Source organism: Bos grunniens, chromosome 16, assembly GCF_055505025.1.
Source record: "Bos grunniens cultivar Pamir isolate PY7600 chromosome 16, Bosgru_T2T1.0, whole genome shotgun sequence".
Lineage (NCBI taxonomy): Eukaryota > Metazoa > Chordata > Mammalia > Artiodactyla > Bovidae > Bos > Bos grunniens.
The window spans coordinates 51,786,725-51,807,665 of record NC_141180.1 but is presented as its reverse complement, the minus strand read 5'-3'; the positions used below and the strand labels follow the sequence as shown (position 1 = coordinate 51,807,665).

At 38.6% G+C, this 20,941-nt stretch overlaps 1 protein-coding gene across 11 annotated transcripts in view; it reads right to left on the bottom strand.

The window, feature by feature from the left end:
* Positions 1-20,841, bottom strand: part of LIN9 (lin-9 DREAM MuvB core complex component) — a 90,145-nt gene extending 69,304 nt beyond the window's left edge. For 9 of the 11 annotated variants that reach the window (XM_086345084.1, XM_086345089.1, XM_086345083.1 and 6 more), the window contains exons 1-4: positions 20,574-20,724; positions 10,324-10,356; positions 8,668-8,762; positions 7,103-7,207 (exon numbers count right to left, since the gene is read on the bottom strand). In XM_086345084.1, coding sequence (XP_086201210.1) covers positions 7,103-7,207; positions 8,668-8,762; positions 10,324-10,356; positions 20,574-20,652 — 312 coding nt within the window. In that variant the 5' untranslated portion in view covers positions 20,653-20,724. Of the gene's footprint in view, positions 1-7,102; positions 7,208-8,667; positions 8,763-10,323; positions 10,357-20,573 lie in introns of all 11 variants that reach the window. The other 2 variants (XM_086345082.1, XM_086345091.1) reach the window with 2 other exon arrangements.
* Between the last annotated feature and the right edge of the window lie 100 nt (positions 20,842-20,941).

Below are 20,941 nucleotides of genomic sequence, written 5' to 3'. Positions count from 1 at the left end.
AGCCCCTGCTCTCCACAACTAAAGAAAAGCCCATGCATCAAGGAAGATCTAGCACAGCCAAAAATAAATAAATAACACATTTCTCCCCAATCCAATCCAAAAGTCAGGATCATATTCAACGTTAAAATTGTGAACATTTCTCATTAAAGTGAGGACTATGATAAAGATGTTGATTATACTATTTTTGACATTGGTTTGATGGTGGAATTAGCCAACTGAAGAAAAAGAATAAAACTGTAAATCTGCAGGTGACATGACTTCCCCAGAAAACTCAAAAAATCAACTATAAGAATTTAATAAAGCAGAAGAAAACAAGCTGTTATCCAAAATTCTCTATTTTTAAAAGATATTATCTTCTCTCTATATAAATGAAAACAGATTAGACAATAAAACAAGAAATACATTATTTATTACAGCAAAAATGGTGAGAACAAAGTATTAAACACCTAGGAATACACTTAAGAAATGTGCAAGATTGACATGCAAAAGAAATTTAAAGTCTGGAATCAAGATTGCCAGGAGAAATATCAACAACCTCATACTGGCAGATGACACCAACCTAATGGCAGAAGGCGAAGAGGAACTAAAGAGCCTCTTGATGAAGATGAAAGAGGAGAGTGGAAAAAGTTGGTTTAAAAACCAAATATTCAAAAAACCAAGATCATGGCATCCAGTTCCATTATTTCATGGCAAACAGATGGGGAAAAAATGGAAACAGTAGCAGATTTTATTTTCTAAAGCTCCAAAATCACTGTGGATGGTGACTGTAGCCATCAAGTTAAAAGACGCTTGCTCCTTGGAAGAAAAGCTATGACCAACCTAAACAGTGTATTAAAAAGCAGAGATGTTACTTTGCCAACAAAGGTCTGTCTAGTCAAAGCTATGGTTTTTCCAGTAGTCATGTATGGATGTAAGAGTTGGACTATAAAGAGCTGAGTGCTGAAGAACTGTTGTTTTTGAACTGTGATGTTGGAGAAGACTCTTGAGAATCCCTTGGACTGTAAGATCAAACCAGTCAATCTGAAAGGAAATCAGTACTGAATATTCATTGGAAGGACTGATGCTAAAGCTGAAACTCCAATACTTCGGCTGCCTGATGTGAAAAACTGACTCCTTGGAAAAGACCCTGATGCTGGGAAAGACTGAAGGCAGGAGAGGCGAAAGGGGCAACAGAGGATGAGATGGTTGGATGGCATCACTGATTCAATGGACATGAGTTTGAGCAGACTCTGGGAGACAGTGAAGGACACGAAGCCAGTATGCTGCAGTGCACGGAGTCGAACATGACCTAGCAACTAAACGACAACAAAAAAGGGGCAAAAAAGCTTGAATAAGTGGAACTACAACCAGTTCTTGGATGGGTAGTCCCAATGTTACATGTCATATTCCCCAAATAATTTATAATATTACTGCAATATCAATGAAAATCCCAACAGACTCTTTTTCCTAGTCAAGTTGATTCTAAAGTTCATAAGGAAAAATAAATGTGAAAGAATATTCAGGAAAATCTTAATGCTATATCAGAGGCTAAAACACAATATAAAGTCACATTAAAATAATCTGATACTAGCACATAGAGAGATATACTAGATATAAAGAGATAGGAAGTCTAGAAATAAACCCAAATATATACGGAATTTAGCTTGTCATGCAGTAGCATTATAAACCAATGTAAAAAAGATGGATTATTCAGTAAATGTTACCAGGACAACTAAACAGTCCTCTGGAAAAAAAATCTGGTTGCAGTCTTACCTCATTCCTTACTCCAAAATAAATTTCAGACAGTTAAAGATTTAAACTTTTTTTTTTTTTAATGAAATAAGAAATGGAGAATTCTAAAGCTATAAATTTTAGACTAGGGAAGGTTTTTCTGATTATACAATCAAAAACTCATTAAAAGGAAACAGGTATATTTGACCTATAGAATCTTTTTCAGTCCTCTGTGGTGAAAAATACAGAAACAAAGCAAAAGACAAACTATTATACAAACTCTGAAAAAAATTATAATATAAATAGCCAAAGGACTAATATTCTTAATATATACAAAGTTGTTACAAATTAATCAGAAATGACCAATAATTCAATTTTTAAAAATGGGAGAAGGACTTCCCTGCTGTTACAGTGGATAAGAATCCACCTGCTAATGTAGGGGACACAGGTTTGATCCCTGGTCCAGGAAGATTCCAGATGTCGTGGAGCAACTAAGCCCATGAGCTATAGCTACTGAGTCCACACTCTAGAGCCTGTGTTCTGCAACAACAGAAGCCACTGCAATGAGAAGCCCACACACTACAACAAAGAGTAGGCCCTGCTTGCTGCAACTAGAGAAAGCCAATGTGCAGCAACAAAGACCTAACACAGACAAACATAAGTAAATAAATAAATAAAACTTAAAAATTAAAAAAAAAATAGGAGAAAGTTTAGAACATAGGAAAGAAAGTTTATAAATGTATATGAAAAGTATCTCACCATCACTCATAGATGACATACCAACTAAAACAAATGAGATGCTGTTATGAGATTAGCAAAAATCTAGCTGTTTGGTTATAGTGGGTTGACAAGCATTAGATAAAATAGGCACTGTGATATATTATTGGCTGAAAGTATAAGCCAGTACAATTTCTTTGGAGAATAATCTGGCACTACTTTAAAAACTTTAAATGTGCATATCCTGTGATCCAGCAATTCCACATTTTAGGCATCTGTCCTAGAAAACACTTGCAAATTTATAAAAACATGCTTGGGATGTTCACCACAGCATTGTGTGTAATAGTGAAAACTCAGAAACCACTTGAACGCCCATAAATAGAGAATTTATAAATAAATTATGGTATAAGGTTGAATACTACAAAACAGCAAAAAGAAATGAAACACCGAAGCCTGTCTAAATCAGTCAGCATAGCCAGATCTCAAAAACAAAAACAAATAATAATTTGGTTATTATTTATGCTAAATGACTCATGACATATAATTTTTTTTTACATTAACAAGTCAACTTTCTAAGTACCATGTGGTATCCTGAATTGGATTCTGGGCCAGAAAAAGGACATTAATGGAAAAACAGAAAAAATCCAAATAAAGTCTGTTGTTTAATAGTATTATACCAGTGTTAATTTCTTAGTTTTGACAAACCGTGGTTGTATAAGATGTTAACATTAGGGAAAGCTGGATGAAGGGCATATGGGATGCCTTTGATTCCACTGCAGGGGGCATAGTTCAATCCCTGGTCAGGGAACTAAGATCTCTACAAGCCACAAGACAAAATAAAAACAAAAAAACAGACTTTTGAGTGAAAAAATAAATTACAGAATGTTGACTGATACAATATCATGAAAATACTACTATAAATGTAATTTTTAAACTACATACACAAAACAATACTATATATTTTCTGTGAAAACATATAGAAAGGTTTAGAAGTATTAAAGAGGTCTAAAATTGGTTGGTTATCAATGGAAGAGGGAAGCAGATCTGAAGGGTAGATGAAGGTTAAAATTAACTTATTTTTAAATATAAAACTTTATTTTGGAATGACTGTAGATTTATAGAAAAGTTGCAAAGACAGTACAGAGTTCCCATATGCCCTTCATCCAGCATTCCCTAATGTTAACATCTTCTATAACCACGGTTTGTCAAAACTAAGAAATTAACACTGGTATAATACTATTAAACAACAGACTTTATTTGGATTTTTTCTGTTTTTCCATTAATGTCCTTTTTCTGGCCCAGAATCCAATTCAGGATACCACATGGTACTTAGAAAGTTGACTTGTTAATGTAAAAAAAAATTATATGTCATGAGTCATTTAGCATAAATAATAACCAAATTATTATAAAATATTACTATCAGAAAGAGTGCTATTCTTATTTCTATTGAGTTATTGATGCAGATTTTAAAATAGGGTATTGGTGGCTCATTGGACATAAAACTGTATTGAAGATCCCTCTGTTGAGTATGAAGAAATACAGTCAATTTGTTAGTGGAAATATGTTATTCCAACTTTTAAAAATAGATTATTAGGTAGTATCTTCCAAAGTTTAAGTGTAAATACCCTTGCAGCAATTATACTTCTAAGGGTTTATTCAATAAATGGAAAATGGAGAGTGACTACTACTGCTTTTTCTTTTTTTGAGATGATGAAAATGTCTTAAAATTGGCTGTGGTAACTGTTGCACACATCTATGCATATATTTAAAGCATACTGAATTGTCTGCTTTCTTAATTACATCTCAGTAAAGCTACAACAAAAAAAGAAAGGCTCTTAAGACAGGCTGTCTGCCATTCAGTATCAGCTTTCACTTCCCGGCTTTATGATCTTGAACAAGATAACTTCTCTGTGTCTGCTTTCTCATCTGAAAAATGTGAAATAAGTAACCTAACTCATGGGGAATTTGAAGATTAAATCAAAATATTACATACGAAGTGCTTAGAACAGGATCTGGAACATACTAAGGACTCAGTAAATTTGGATTTTTGTAATTTTTCAGCTCTGAGTGGTGCTCTTTAAACAAAAAGAATACAACAGATTAGAGGCTATGACTAGGAGGGTAAGAAAATAAGACATATCATATAAATGAAGACTGAATGAACTAGGCATGTAAGACTAGAAAAAAGAAAACTCAGAGGATATAACATTTTTTCACATATTTGAATAAGTCTCATATCATATCTGTCCTATGTTATATTTGAAAGGTCTTTGTAAAACAGTCCCAGAAGGAATGAAATGTGCCTGGGGAGGAGGGCTTTGGGCAGACTTGTGGGAGGCTTGGTTTCACAGTCACAAAGACCAGAGTTCTCTGTATGTTTGAAATTTTTCCTAATAAATAGCTGAAGAGACATTAAAAAAAATTTTTTTTTAACTCCATATGTTTGGAAATTTTTAAAAAATCTAAATAGAATTAAAGCATCCAAATTATCGTAATAATACAGCTCTTCCAAGGTCAACACAAGGGACTTCCCTGGCAGTCCAGTTGAGGCAGGAGGTAGATGGGGCTCCTGCCCAGGGTAAAGCAATAGGAGATTCATTCCCTGTGGACTGAAACTCCAAGACAAGAATAGCAGAACAATTAAGAGAGGACACTGCACCCTGCCCAGACCACATATTTCTCATTCTTGAAGTCAGGAGATCTCCCTGACCACATATGTGCAGAAAGGCTCCTTGGAGGTCAAAGCAGAGTGGTGCTAACTGATACTCTACCCATATGTCTCTTTGGTAGAATCCGTCTTGGCTAAGAGATATGTGCGCACACTCAGGAGAATCCTGAAATATACTAAATACGGACTCTGAACCAGGCAAATCAAAATGATTGGCCAAAGGAAGACAGGAAGAAAAGCCAATAAGTGATTCAAACTGCTGTGAGGGGATGACGCTCTCTCTCTGAGTCTGGCCATGTGTCTTCCACTGTACTTTTTTATCCTCCTATTTAACACTTGTTTCACTATTTTCCATCTTTGTTGGAATCCTTTTTCTGCAAAGCTGAATGGCCAGGGCCCTTGTCACTGACCACTGGTCTAGTGCTCAGTATTCAGTGCTCTCACCAGTGCTACCCAGCCTCAATTTCTGGCTAAGAAACCAAAGCCTCACTTCAAGCTGCTGCAGGCTGAGGCCACCCAAGATCACAGTGGTTAAGACTCTGAGCTTCCAATGCAGGGGCGTGGATTTAATCCCTGGTCAGAGAACTAAGATCCCACATGCCACACAGTGGCCAAAAAATTTTTTAAATGAATAAAAACCAAAGTCACTACAAAAATAGTTGTTGACTATTCTTTTTTGTTGTTGTTATAAGCCTTTTATTTCAAAACTATACATAGTGCATAGTTTTGATAAAAAATAAAAATAACTCTTAACAAGGTAAAAAGCAGGAAGAATTCTGATGTATTATAAAGGTTAAAAACCACAGCAATGTCCATAATAATACTAATAAGAACTAGATGGCAGGGTGGAAAAGAAGTTAAACTGTATTATTTTATTCTCAAGGCCACTGATTATTATCCCTGCTGTTTATATGGAATTCTCTAGATGATAAAGAAACAGTATCTTTTCCCCCCAAAATAATAGTTCCTGAAAAGTTGTTGACTATTATTCATTCAACCTGTACCAACATCTACTGAGCCAAGCTATGCATGTTGTGTATCAGTTTCAATTGGTTCAAATTTTTAAGTTGAAATTTAGATGTTTATGCACACTTATCCTTGATGTTAAAAAATTAATAATTTTTGTTCATTTTATAGATAACAATATATTTTACTATTTGAAATGACCATAAAGGTATGTAAAAGCTCTTTGGATTTTTTTTGGTAGGGCGTATTGCTGGTAATACTTCTAATTTATTTGATGCCAAATCTTTGGTTAAGAAAATTACCTCTACTATAATATATCCTACTAGAAAATTTTAAAACGCTTTTGAAAAACAATGAAAGTAGGGAATAACTTTATCAAAAATTTTAAGTTTCATAGAAGAAAATTACTTTATTTTTAAAGTTAATACTTCCTTTTCTAATTTTCACTCATTCCTTTGATTCTTATATGTCTACTATCACTTCTAAAAAAAAAAAGACATCAAAACTGAAAAAGGAAATATGATTTTTCACTATACATTTTCCTCTTCTGGGTAAAGTAAATCTTCAACATACTTCCCTTGGTGATAAACTAAAATGATCTTTCCCCTCTGAATTCCATGCAAATGCCAAGCTGATTCCAATTTGCCAAATTCATTTGTTTAATGTCCACTATCTCCATGCTTAAAAAGAGTGTTACATGGTGGTCCAGTGGTTAGGATTCTGCACTTCCACTACAGGAGGCACAGGTTAGATCCTTGGCCAGGGAACTAAGATCCTGCATATTGTGGGGCAGTGCCCCCTGCCCCCCAAAACAGAAGAGTGTGCATTTGTAAGACTGAGGATTGGCTTTCTACTCTGGTTTAAAGTTCATGAATAAAATAATGCACCTTTTCAGGTAACTAAAACAGAGCTGAGCCGAAGTAATGATTTAAAGAAAAGAACTTGTCACTCAAAATGTGGTAGAATGATAAATACAAATTTTATTATGCTGAATGATTGCTCATTTCCTTTCAATGAAACAAAATTTTAGCACACACATACCTGTGGAACCATTGCTACCCTCTGGTTTCTTTTAGGTGACCTTGTATTTATTTGTCTGTCATCTTCATCAGAAAAGAGCCGACTTCGTTTTGAGTTTCTGAAAGGCTATGATACAAATTTTTTATTTAAAGAAAAGGCCAAACATATCTCATTTTTGTTCCAAAGCATAATTCTACACTTAGAAAATACAGCTAACTGAATTATCATCAGTACTGAAGAAGAAAGAAAATACAAAGCATACAAATAATCTTAGATTTTATAAAGTAGAAATATACATATTTATGTAACTTTTTAAAAATGAAACACCCAGCTGATAATTAAAACTAGAACCCAAGTCTTCATATAGTATGCTAGTAGTCTTGAAATTAAGTTCCGGAAATTCCAGTTCTCATTATGTTGGTGCTTGGATTAATACCAACCAATTGGGTGTTTCACATGATGTGTCTCCTGTGTAGGACTGGGTGGGGACAAATTTACTAGACTTTGACAGTACATTTACTCACTTTAGAGAGTAAATCTAAAGGTATATAATATTATACTAGATCTGTTATGAAAAATTGTTGACAAATTTCCATTTAATAAAAAGACGAGATAATAACAGACGCTTGATAAGTGCATATGAACTAAAAACTTTTAAGTATCCAAAATATATTACAAACTTAAGGATCTGTAATATGAAAAAACTTACAGTCCATCCTAGGTTCAGAGCCTTTATTAATAGAAAAGAACACCAGAAATAATTTCCCAATAATACCCACACCCTTTTCAAATCCTTCTCTCATCATTCAAGACAGTTCCATGCCTACTTTGAACTGAAGCAGGGGCAGTGGAATAGCAACATATGGGAAGCATCCAACTGAAATGACACCAGAGGTATGGACCCTTGAAATTAAACCCACGGAGAGCCTTAAGAACGCATAGGCCTAACAGGAAGTCCCCCCTACCCTGCTTCCCTCCCCTGACCACGGGCCGAGAGGAAGAAGAAAATGATGACAACAGGGTTGATAAGAGTACGGCCAACTGTCCAGGCTACTGAGACAGCTACTGTCTAACCCAGCTCTGTGTTTCATGATTGACCCCTAAAATTTCCTGGGGCTAGGGGAGGAAGAAAGGCCCCCAAAATTGTTAGTTATGCCAATTATGTGCTTATCTCTACTTCCTAACTTAAATGCATTTACCCTTGACCTCCACAAGATTTTAATATCTTACCACTTATCTAGAAATCTTTTTGTAGGGTCCGGAGTCACATACATTTCTTTTTTTTTTTTTTTAATCTACTAAATCATTAAAAATCTATTAAAAGTAAGATTTTGGGTTGTTGAGTTTTTTTAGTTTGCCTATTTAAAGCAAGAATTACTTACAAATGCTTAATGATGAACAGATTATCACAGATTATTTATTTAGATATGACCAAATACTGTTCAATGATATTTAAAGAAACAAATGGTTGGAACTGGGGAAAAACCTTAGAAAAAGTTGTATAGTGCTATAAGAATGTGTACATGACAATAATACAGACAATTTAGCTATCATATTCTAAAGAGTAAGAAAAACTAATTCCTCACCATTTCCACAGCAGAGCCTGTATTCCTGCCTTTCCAAACAGGTGTTTTTTGTAAAGAACTGTACTTTTCATTCCATGTGTTAGATAAGCTTCCCTCTGTAATAAATAATTATTATTTATGATATTTAACTTTAGTTCAAAGGACTTTATACTATAAATATGGCCTTTTAATAACAGCAATATATCTGAAATATTTACCAATATGGAAAAAATATACTGCCCATAATAATTTTAGTTTATTACAAATGAAAAAAATCTCTTCTGTATTTTCTCATCAAACTTTGTAAATAATTTGACAAGCTGATTCTACTTGAAACTATTACATTTTCATATTAAAACATGTGTGGCTTATTTCATTTTGGTTTTCAATAATTCCTCTATTCTAATTTTCCAAAAACTGTCTCAGTACAGTCTGACTGAAAGCAGGCAAGGAAAAATGAGAAAAGTTTTAACTTTGAACTTAGAGCATATTTCTAAACGTTTTCTGCTTCAATGTGTAAAACCCTTGATATCCAAAAATGACATATGTGGTATTTTTTTCCCTTAATTCTGTGAAACATCTTCAGAGTTGAATTCAACCAGAAAAAAATCTGATCAACTGATTAAATACATTAAACATGAAAACTGTGAAATTAAAGAAGGTGAGTTTAATTTTTATAAAAATTTGTTTATTTACAGAGAGACAGAGAAAATTGAGATGAATATACATAGGATAGATGTTTCTATTTCCTTTTAATTACCTGATAGCATTTTCTAATTTTCCTATAAACATTTTATGCTCCTTGTATATATTTAAGAAGAGACACGGCTTTAATATTTGGAGAAAAAAATAGTGGAGTTGGTTTTCTTTCTTTTTTTTTTTTTAATTTATTTATTTTAACTACAGGCTAATTACTTTACAATATTGTATTGGTTTTGCCATACATCAACGTGAATCTGCCACGGGTGTACCTGTGTTCTCGTTTTTCAGACATATATTTTAATAAGTACAAAAGAGATCAGATGGGGTTGATCCTTCTAGGCAAATAAATGAGGGTAATCCTGGAAGATACATGTTCTTAAGCCAGAAGGACTTGATCTGGTACATCACCCATCCAAGGTACAACATGGTAGCTTTAAAAACTACAAGTACTAATGAGCCTATGAGAAGATTTAGATTGGTTCCAAATGTAGAATCTTTGCTCAAGAGATAAAATTTCAAAATTATACTAAAAGGACTGGTCTAATCTACTCATACAAAGAAATAGCAAGACCAAGGAACAAGTCTAACTTTTTCTCAAAATAACGCTATCACTGTTTTATTTCAAGAGACCTGCATTATTACTTAGCTCACAAAATTCTTTAAAAATAAACAACCACTGAGCCACCTGGGAAGCCCTCAAAATACAGCTTAGCCCAGTTGTTAATACATTATTTAAATCCAGTAAGAACTGTTCAGAATGTTTAGTTACAAAGTACTTTAATCAATAATTCTAGAAGGAGAAAACCAAGGGCCAAATTCCCATATGAATTTAAAGTTATCATCAGTGAAAACCAATATTTAAAAGCTATAATGAATCGTAACTTAGAAAGAAAAGATAATACTATAACCAAATTAACTTAATGAATTAAATTCCTAGTTTATGCCATATCTAAAGAATCAAGCTCTGATTCTTACCTTTTAAACTGACAAGTGCTTTTGCTGAAGAGCCTGCAATGAAAACAAATCAGTATTACTTCATAATCAGAGTAAGAGAAAAAACTTGGTGATCCACTTAGTTTTAGTCATAGTTGAACATGCAATTAGAAATAACTAATAGACAGTTCAAGCTATTGACCAGAACTCAGACAACATATGGAAGAACTGGAGACATCTGGGAGTTCTGTTTGAAACTATGAGAACTGGTGAACTTTGAAAGCCAGAAAAACAGAAAGAGGAAAGAGGAGGAGTAGGGACAGAAGCAATTTTGGATCCTCAACCAAAAGTGTGCTGGTTTTGGAGAAGGAAAAGAGAAAGGGAACTGACATTTATTGAGGCAAAGATCAAAAGTGGTAATAGAGTTTTAGAAAAGAGAAAATGGAAATGATCCAGGGACTGTCACAGCAGTCTAGAATGGAAGTCTAGACTGCAAGTATGTATACTTAAAAGATACAAGTCTGACTAGGGTATTCTGAGAAGCCAAGAAGGACTAGCGTAAAGCTGGAGGGATTCACTAACTAAAACAGTGTATAGCAGAACAACTCGGAAGCTCCTCCTCCATGTAGAAACTGAAGGATTAATAAAGGCCTTCAGGGGATTCTGTTGTAAGTACTCTCAAGCCCATATTGAGAAACACTGGACTAAAGGTTCTGGTGTAAATAAAGAATATAGGATATGTGGGTGAGGAACTGTAGGAGAACTGATAGGCAAAGAAGCTTTTATGAGAGAGCTAAGTCACTTCAGTCATGTCCAACTCTGTGTGATCCCATAGACGGCAGCCCACTAGGCTCCCCCATCCCTGGGATTCTCCAGGCAAGAACACTGGAGTGGGTTGCCATTTCCTTCTCCAATGCGTGAAAGTGAAAAGTCAAAGGGAAGTCGCTCAGTTGTATCCGACTCTTAGCAACCCCATGGACTGCAGCCCACCAGGCTCCTCCATCCATGGGATTTTCCAGGCAAGAGTACTGGAGTAGGGTGCTATTGCCTTCTCCTTTATGAGAGAGGGAGAGCACTAAATTGAAAATCTTGGAGTTGGATATGTATACTGCAAAGAAGATCAAGTCATCTGCAAAATAATAAAGTATGACCTCTCTCACTTATATGGGACATCTAGAAAAAATAAAAAAGGGGCTTCTCTGGTGGTCCAATGGTTAGAACTCTGCACTTTGACTGCTTGAGGGCCAGGGTTCAATCCCTGGTCAGGGAACTAAGATCCCACAATCCACCCAGCATGGCCAAAAATAGTAATAAAATGTTTTTAATAAAAAATTTAAAAAAACCCTACCAAACTGACAGATACAGAGAACAAATTGGCGGTTGTCAGAGGCAGGGGTGGAGGATAGGCAAAAATAGGTGAAGGGGGTCAGAAGGTACAAACTTCCAGTTACAAGATAAATAAGTTCTGGGGATATAATATATAGTATGGTAACTAAAGTTAACAATACTGTATTATATTTCTGAAAATTGCTAAAAGAGTAGATCTTAAAAGTCTTTATCACAAGAAAAAAATTATATCTGTGTGGTGATGGGTGTTAACTAAACTTACTGTGGAAATTCTTTTGCAATATATACAAATATCAAATCATTATACTCATATCTAAAACTAATACAAGGTTATATGTTAATTATATCTCAATAAAAGAAAGTAACAGGGAGGAAAAACCCTTCCTGTGGTCCAAAATAGACATTATTCATAGAATTATTAGTGAGCAAAATCTCCCTTTTTAAATTTAAAAAACTGTTTAGAACACCTTTTACTATAGTCAAATTATTATTTCTTATCATTCCTCATTTTAAAATTTATTTTATTTTAGAATCAGCTATTTTTCATCTCAGTTACTGTGACATCCATTTATGCTTAAAAAATATATAATGTAAGACCAGGCAGTAGTGATGTCATTTGAAAGGTTAGACATTTACTTATATTGAGAAAAGGCAGGTTTCTACGTGGTTTGTTATAAATGTCTGTTGGTGACTGCAGCCATGAAATTAAAAGACGCTTACTCCTTGGAAGAGGGTGTTTGTTGTGACCAGTGCATTTTCTTGGCAAAACTCTATTAGCCTTTGCCCGGCTTCATTCCGTATTCCAAGGCCAAATTTGCCTGTTACCCCAGGTGTTTCTTGACTTCCTACTTTTGCATTCCAGTCCCCCATAATGAAAAGGATATCTTTTTTTGGGTGTTAGTTCTAAAAGGTCTTGTAGGTCTTCATGGAACCGTTCAACTTCAGCTTCTTCAGCATTACTGGTTGGGGCACAGACTTGGATTACTGTGATATTGAATGGTTTGCCTTGGAAACGAACAGAGATCATTCTGTCGTTTTTGAGATTGCATCCAAGTACTCTTTTAGACTCTTTTGTTGACCATGATGGCTACTCCATTTCTTCTGAGGGATTCCTGCCCACAGTAGTAGATATAATGGTCATCTGAGTTAAATTCACCCATTCCAGTCCATTTTAGTTCACTGATTCCTAGAATGTCGACATTCACTCTTGCCATCTCCTATTTCACCACTTTCGATTTGCCTTGATTCATGGACCTGACATTCCAGGTTCCTATGCAATATTGCTCTTTGCAGCACCGGACCTTGCTTCTATCACCAGTCACATCCACAACTGGGTGTTGTTTTTGCTTTGGCTCCATCCCTTCATTCTTTCTGGAGTTATTTCTCCACTGATCTCCAGTAGCATATTGGGCACCTACTGACCTGGGGAGTTCATCTTTCAGTATACTGTTCAGTTCAGTAACAAAAACCCTCTTCCAACAACACAAGAGAAGACTCTACACATGGACATCACCAGATGGTCAACACCGAAATCAGATTGATTATATTCTTTGCAGCCAAAGATGGAGAAGCTCTATACAGTCAGCAAAAACAAGACCAGGAGCTGACTGTGGCTCAGATCATGAACTCCTTATTGCCAAATTCAGACTTAAATTGAAGAAAGTAGGGAAAACCACTAGACCATTCAGGTATGACCTAAATCAAATCCCTTATGATTATACAGTGGAAGTGAGAAATAGATTTAAGGGCCTACATCTGATAGATAAGAGTGCCTGATGAACTATGGAATGAAGTCCGTGACGTTGTACAGGAGACAGGGATCAAGACCATCCCCATGGAAAAGAAATGCAAAAAAGCAAAATGGCTGACTGGGGAGGCCTTACAAATAGCTGTGAAAAGAAGAGAAGCGAAAAGCAAAGGAGCAAAGGAAAGATATAAGCATCTGAATGCAGAGTTTCAAAGAATAGCAAGAAGAGATAAGAAAGCCTTCCTCAGCGATCAATGCAAAGAAATAGAGGAAAACAATAGAATGGGAAAGACTAGAGATCTCTTAAAAAACAAATGAGATACCAAGGGTACATTTCATGCAAAGATGGGCTCGATAAAGGACAGAAATGGTATGGACCTAACAGAAGCAGAAGATAATGAGAAGAGGTGGCAAGAATACACAGAAGAACTGTACAAAAAAGATCTTCACAACCCAGATAATCATGATGGTGTGATCTCTGACCTAGAGCCAGACATCCTGGAATGTGAAGTCAAGTGGGCCTTAGAAAGCATCACTACAAACAAAGCTAGTGGAGGTGATAGAATTCCAGTTGAGCTATTTCAAATCCTGAAAGATGATGCTGTGAAAGTGCTGCACTCAATATGCCAGCAAATTTGCAAAACTCAGCAGTGGCCACAGGACTGGAAAAGGTCAGTTTTCATTCCAATCCCAAAGAAAGGCAATGCCAAAGAGTGCTCAAACTACCACACAATTGCACTCATCTCCCACGCTAGTAAAGTAATGCTCAAAATTCTCCAAGCCAGGCTTCAGCAATACGTGAACCGTGAACTTCCAGATGTTCAAGCTGGTTTTAGAAAAGGCAGAGGAACCAGAGATCAAATTGCCAACATCCGCTGGATCATGGAAAAAGCAAGAGAGTTCCAGAAAAACATCTATTTCTGCTTTGTTGACCATGCCAAGGCCTTTGACTGTGTGGATCACAATAAACTGTGGAAAATTCTGAAAGAGATGGGAATACCAGACCACCTGACCTGCCTCTTGAGAAATCTGTATGCAGGTCAGGAAGCAACAGATAGAACTGGACATGGAACAACAGACTGGTTCCAAATAGGAAAAGGAGTACGTCAAGGTTGTATATTGTCACACTGCTTATTTAACTTCTATGCAGAGTACATCATGAGAAATGCTGAACTGGAAGAAACACAAGCTGGAATCAAGGTTGCTGGGAGAAATATCAATAACCTCAGATATGCAGATGACACCACCCTTATGGCAGAAAGTGAAGAGGAACTCAAAAGCCTCTTGATGAAAGTGAAAGTGGAGAGTGAAAAAGTTGGCTTAAAGCTCAACATTTAGAAAACTAAGATCATGGCATCCAGTCCCATCACTTCATGGGAAATAGATGGGAAAATAGTGGAAACAGAGGCAGACTTTATTTTTTTGGGCTCCAAAATCACTGCAGATGGTGACTGCAGCCATGAAATTAAAAGACGCTTACTCAAAAAAATTAAAAAAAAAATAAAAAATAAAAAATAAAAAGACGCTTACTCCTTGGAAGGAAAGTTATGACCAACCTAGATAGCATATTCAAAAGCAGACATGTTATTTTGCCAACAAAGATTCGTCTAGTCAAGGCTATGGTTTTTCCTGTGGTCATGTATGGATGTGAGAGTTGGACTGTGAAGAAGGCTGAGTGCCGAAAAATTGATGCTTTTGAACTGTGGTGTTGGAGAAGACTCTTGAGAGACCCTTGGACTGCAAGGAGATCTAACCAGTCCATTCTGAAGGAGATCAGCCCTGGGATTTCTTTGGAAGGAATGATGCTAAAGCTGAAACTCCAGTACTTTGGCCACCTCATGCGAAGAGTTGACTCATTGGAAAAGACTCTGATGCTGGGAGGGATTGGGGGCAGGAGGAGAAGGGGACGACAGAGGATGAGATGGCTGGATGGCATCACTGACTCGATGGACGTGAGTCTGGGTGAACTCCAGGAGTTGGTGATGGACAGGGAGGCCTGGCGTGCTGTGATTCATGGGGTTGCAAAGAGTCAGACACGACTGAGCGACTGAACTGAACTGAACTCCTTGGAAGGAAAGTTATGACCAACCTAGATAGCATATTAAAGAGCAGAGACATTACTTTGCCAATAAAGGTCCGTCTAGTCAAGGCTATGGTTTTTCCAGTGGTCATGTATGGATGTGAGAGTTGGACTGTGAAGAAAGCTGAGGGCCGAAGAATTGATGCTTTTGAACTGAGGTGTTGGAGAAGACTTGAGAGTCCTTTGGACTGCAAGGAGATCCAACCAGTCCATTCTGAAGGAGATCAGCCCTGGGATTTCTTTGGAAGGAATGATGCTAAAGCTGAAACTCCAGTACTTTGGCCACCTCATGCGAAGAGTTGACTCATTGGAAAAGACTCTGATGCTGGGAGGGATTGGGGGCAGGAGGAGAAGGGGACGACAGAGGATGAGATGGCTGGATGGCATCACTGACTCGATGGACGTGAGTTGGGGTGAACTCCGGGAGTTGGTGATGGACAGAGAGGCCTATGATTCATGGGATCGCAAACAGTTGGACACGACTGAGAGACTGAACTGAACTGAACATCTAAAAGAAGCCAGTCCATTATGACATTACACAAAACACAAAAATAAATAAATACATAATAATCTCAGGGGATAAAGTAGAAGATAGAAGAATATGAACTAAGTACAAAAATCAGACAAAAGCAGCAATGATTTATTTACAACTCATACAAATTGACAACAGACTTTAAATGCGAAGTAGCAGATGAAGTATCATGGTTCTGCCTATGAAACATTATTATGCATCTCAGGTCTCCAAACCTCAACTGACTTCTCTTCGAGGCAGTACTCGAGAGGCTTGTAGAACAGACAATCCACCAATATCAAAGCCACTCTTGCTTTCCCCCTATTCTCTTGCCTAGATGTGGAGAATGGCTAACAGGGCACCTTAACAGCTTCTGCATGGCAAACTGAAGTTTAATGACCAAAGGCAGTAAATCTGTAAGGGGAAAGGGGGTGGAGAGAGGCCATAAAGTCTTGCTAAGAAGGATCAAACAATACAACACAACTGGGATGCAACGCATATCCACGTAGCTACCAAGAAAAACAGGGTTCATCTGAGAAAAAGCAGTAACCACTCATTCAGAGAGTATGACTGCATCCTGGCCCCTGCTGTAGGCACTGGGGACAAGGACAGCATGCAAAACAAAGTCCATGCTCCTGATGCTGCCCTGGGAATTTACATCCTACTGAGAGGAAATAAACACATACACACATATCAAGGGAAGATAAGCACTACTGGAAAAAAAATAAATAAAGCAAGATGGGTAGGAGCTGGTGGAGGGAAGACTGTTTCTATAAAAGGTGCTCATGAAAGGTAATATTTGAGCAGATCTAAAGGAAGAGATGTGAGCTGTAAGGATATCATTTCTGCTCCATGAAGGCAGGGACTGCACCTTGCAGATTCTGACCTACTACCTTTCACCTTCTTCCTTTCTTGAGAGATAGTACAGCACAGTGGTTAAGAACACAGATGAAGACTACCTGTGTTTGAATCTTGGCTCTGCCACTGTGTGTTATCTAAAGCAAGTTACTTAACGGCTCTGTGCTACTTACTCTTCTTTCATAAAATGGGAGATTAAATGAGTTGGTATATGTAAAACTGCTTAGAGAAAAACGTACATAGCACAAGACTAATTTACAGACCATGTTTATTGATAGTATTATTTTGATCAATCAAAAAAAAAAAAAGAATTAGGTTAAGAATAATATTTTACAGGCAGGTGAATTCACTTAAGTTAGAATCCTGCTTTTCCTGGCTGTGTTCATTCATTCAACATATATTCACTGCATACCTGCCCTAGGGACCAGGGTTAACTGAAGGAAAAGACAAAGCCTCTGTTCTCAGGGAAGCTTACAGTGTAGCAGAAGGAGGCATACCTTAAACAAGAACATAAAATGACAACGACAATGGTGGTAGCTGCTGTAAAGGAAATAAGGAGGGGATCACAGTGTGGAGAGTAATTTTACATATGGTAGTTACGGAAGGCTTCTCTGAGAAGGTAACTCATGAAAAAGACTAGTCATGAAAGAACAGGAGATCAAAGCAACAAGTCAGGGTTGTAGAAACAGCAAGTAAAAAAGCCCTGAGGTAGATCACTTAGAATACAAAGGAAGGGTAGGGGGCAATATTATGCTTGGGGACTCACTGACAGGAGAAGGGTGGTACGAAAAAAGAGCGGAGAAAGAAACCAGCTGTCAAGCATGAAACTGCAGGCATGAAGAAAAACAGAAATGGCACCTTCTCTGGTAGGGCTTCTAACCAAAGGTAGCAAATGTAAAGCTGCAATTGTGACAGCTGCCACTAAGAAATTACACAGTGGTATGAAAATATTTAATAAGAAGATGTATTATTTGTCAGGGAGGACAGAAGCCTAAAATGGGATCTAAAGGATAAAGTAGAAGTTAACTGGAAGTGAGGGGAAGGAAGAGCTTTCCAGGTAGACAGAAGAGCATGTGCAAAGGCCCTACAAAAAAAGAAAGCTGAGTGATTATACGGATTGAAAAAGGTCCAGTTTAGCTCAAAGGGACAGAATGAGAGGGTGAGTGGTACAAAATAGTGCTGGAGAGATGGGGAATGGCCAGACCACAAAGGGTCTTGTAGTCAGTAGACTTTTCAGCAGTAGGATGACATACATATATTTTGAAAGGATCTCTCTGGCTGTGAGTAGGCTGAGGGGGAGGGTTACGGTGGTGGATTAATGGGAGGCTGAAGTGAATCATGCAGAAGAGATGGTGACAACTTGGATGAGGATGAAGGTTAAAAAGTAGGTAAAACTGAGAGATATTTAAAAGGTAACAGTTAAAAGATTTAGTAAAAGCTTAAATATTGGGAGTGAGCAAGGTAACTCAGTCTAGGTTTTAGCTGATTGCAGTGCAGCCATTCATTCAACCAGAACCACTGAAAGTATCTCTGTACTGGGGTAGGATGATGAGGTAGATCTTGAACCTATAAAGCCTGAGGGGCCTCTAAGACGATGTGTGAAATGAGCAGGAGCTGTTAAGCACAGAGGTTCACTGTAAAGTTCTGGGCTGAAGACAGCCTCAACTACCTCATTAAGAGTACTTACCTGAACTGGAATGAGGATTAAATGAGCAAATGTATCCAATATGCTTTGCACAGCATCTGGTGCATAGTTAGGACTAAATAAAAGGTAGCTTTTTCATTGATAATGTTATACAGACTACTGGATAACTTGTAACTAGCCCCCTTGACCAAATCTGGCAAAAAAACATATTGCTACTTCTAGTATCAAACTGAAATCACTTCTGCCCCAGTCATTCACCATGCCTCTTACCCTACATTCAATTCCATTTAAATTAAGCATATAAAGATATATACCTGACTTGTGGCACTGTGTGACAAACCAGGTAAAGCAATCCCTGCTTTCAACAAGCTCTGGTCAAGCTAAACAAGACACATACGGGACAAGCTAAGGTGCACGCCACACACACCCTAGTGTACCAGAGATGTTACAAAGTAATATAAATGACTACATTATACAGTCTGAGAGTGTAGCTGGAATTTGAACCCTAGTGTGTCATTCTAAATGACAGTTATCAAGTGGCTGGGACTTCCAAGAGGTGATAAAAGATTATGAAAAAGAGAGCAAAGATTTCCAGATGATGAGTGCATTGTGTAGGCCCACCTTTATTTAGGAGCATCCTAAATCACAAAGATATTCTCCAGACAAGAAATAATAATATTCATTGGTGGTCTATGGTTGTGCCTTGTCCAATACAGTGGTCAATAGCCATATGTAATTATTCAGACTTAAACTAACAAAAATCAAATGAAATTTAAAAGTCACTGTAGCCATTTCTGAAGAGTTCCAAGAGCCAATACAGCTAGTGGCTACCCTACTGGACGTTGCAAAACAGAACAATCTCCATCGCTGACAAAGTTCCATTGGAATTCAGCACTGGTCTAGAGCAAATATGAAACACAAACTCTCTTAATACAACTTTTTCCCAGTTTGGCAACTTGAACTTTCAACTTTATAACACGTTAAGATTATATGACCACACAAGGAAAACAGAATTGGCTGTTTTCAGCCCTCATTTTAAGGGTCTTGCACAGGCAGATTTAACAGTGATTGTTAAATCACTTTTGTTTTCTTTATACTAAAACTCTCATAAATAACAAGGATACATAAACTGAATAGGAGTGTGAATCAGGTGTCTTTTGTGATTAACTAAAATATCTGCCTTTATCCTGTATACTTTATACAATATTGTAAACTACAAAATTAAGTTCTATTGTGCTTAAACTACGAAATAATGCTTTTACTTACTGAACACAAGTGAATATCAGATGAGTAAACACGGTTAAGGGAGGCAATGCAGAGGGTGGGAGTCAGGGGAGAGTACTGTATGTGCCTGTTGTGATGGTCACATCCCTGCATAAAGGTACCCCCAGGATTCTTAAGACATAGAAGGATTCCTAAGACACAGAAGAAAGTCAGTCGGATGGGGGCTCCCTGAACACTTGTGGACCCTGTCTGTATTAACCTCTGGAAAGGTCCACAGCCACCTGTGGTCCCAGGGGAAGGGGCCAGCCCTTTGACACGGAAACGCTTCTAGGGGTGGACACACCGGAGGAGGATAGGAAGGGCAGTGATGATCACAAGTGCCCGCAGCGGCAAAAACTGTGACAGGACAGGATCAGAGACCCGGGCAAGAAGAAGGGCTGTGACCACCCCCTCCCCAGCCTGAGACCTTCTCAGCCCCCGGACAACGAGTTACATAACCCCGTCAGGCGTCTCTCCGCGCCAGGCGAACGGTGCAGGCGGCGAGGACAGCCCCCGCGGCCGGGGGCCGCTCTTCCCCCACCGCGGCCCGGGGCCCAAGCAGGGCCAGGGGAGCTGCCACTGCCTCCGCCTCTCACGGGCTGGACCCCTGGGCTTTCGGTTTCCGGCCCTGGCGCTCACACACCCCAGAAACCAACACACAGACACCATAACAAAGGCGGCGACGCGGCGGCAACACCGAGGTGGAAGGACTAGGGGACCGCGGCAGGGCTGGCGGTCAGCCCACTTGCTCGGCAGAGGGCACGGCCGCCCGTCCCGGCCGATGCAACCCGGGGGCAAGCGGCAGGCGGGAAGAGTGGGGGTGCTTTGAGGTGCTACTCACTCTCATCAGGCAACTGGTCGAGCTCCGCCATCTTGAACGAGCCGCGCCGCTTTTTCAAAGGCTGCCCGCCGCGGTGCATTGTGGGGCGGAGACTGTCTTTGCGAGGGAGGTTCGAATGCGGAGCTCGCTGCCCGCGGCGCAGCGCGGCGTTGCTCCCGCCGCGGCCGGCTGAGGCGGGCCCGGCTCCGCCCGCTCCTGCCTGGGGAGGGTATACAGCCTAGTGGGGCCGCGTCTCGCCCCTCCACCCCCGCCCCCAGCCGGGCCGGAGGGAGGGGGAGGGAGGCCGCGCGGACAGGCCCGTCTCGCGCCGCCCCTGCCCGGGCCCGGCGCCGGAGCGCGGGGGGAGCGGCGCGAGCTGCTGTGTCCCG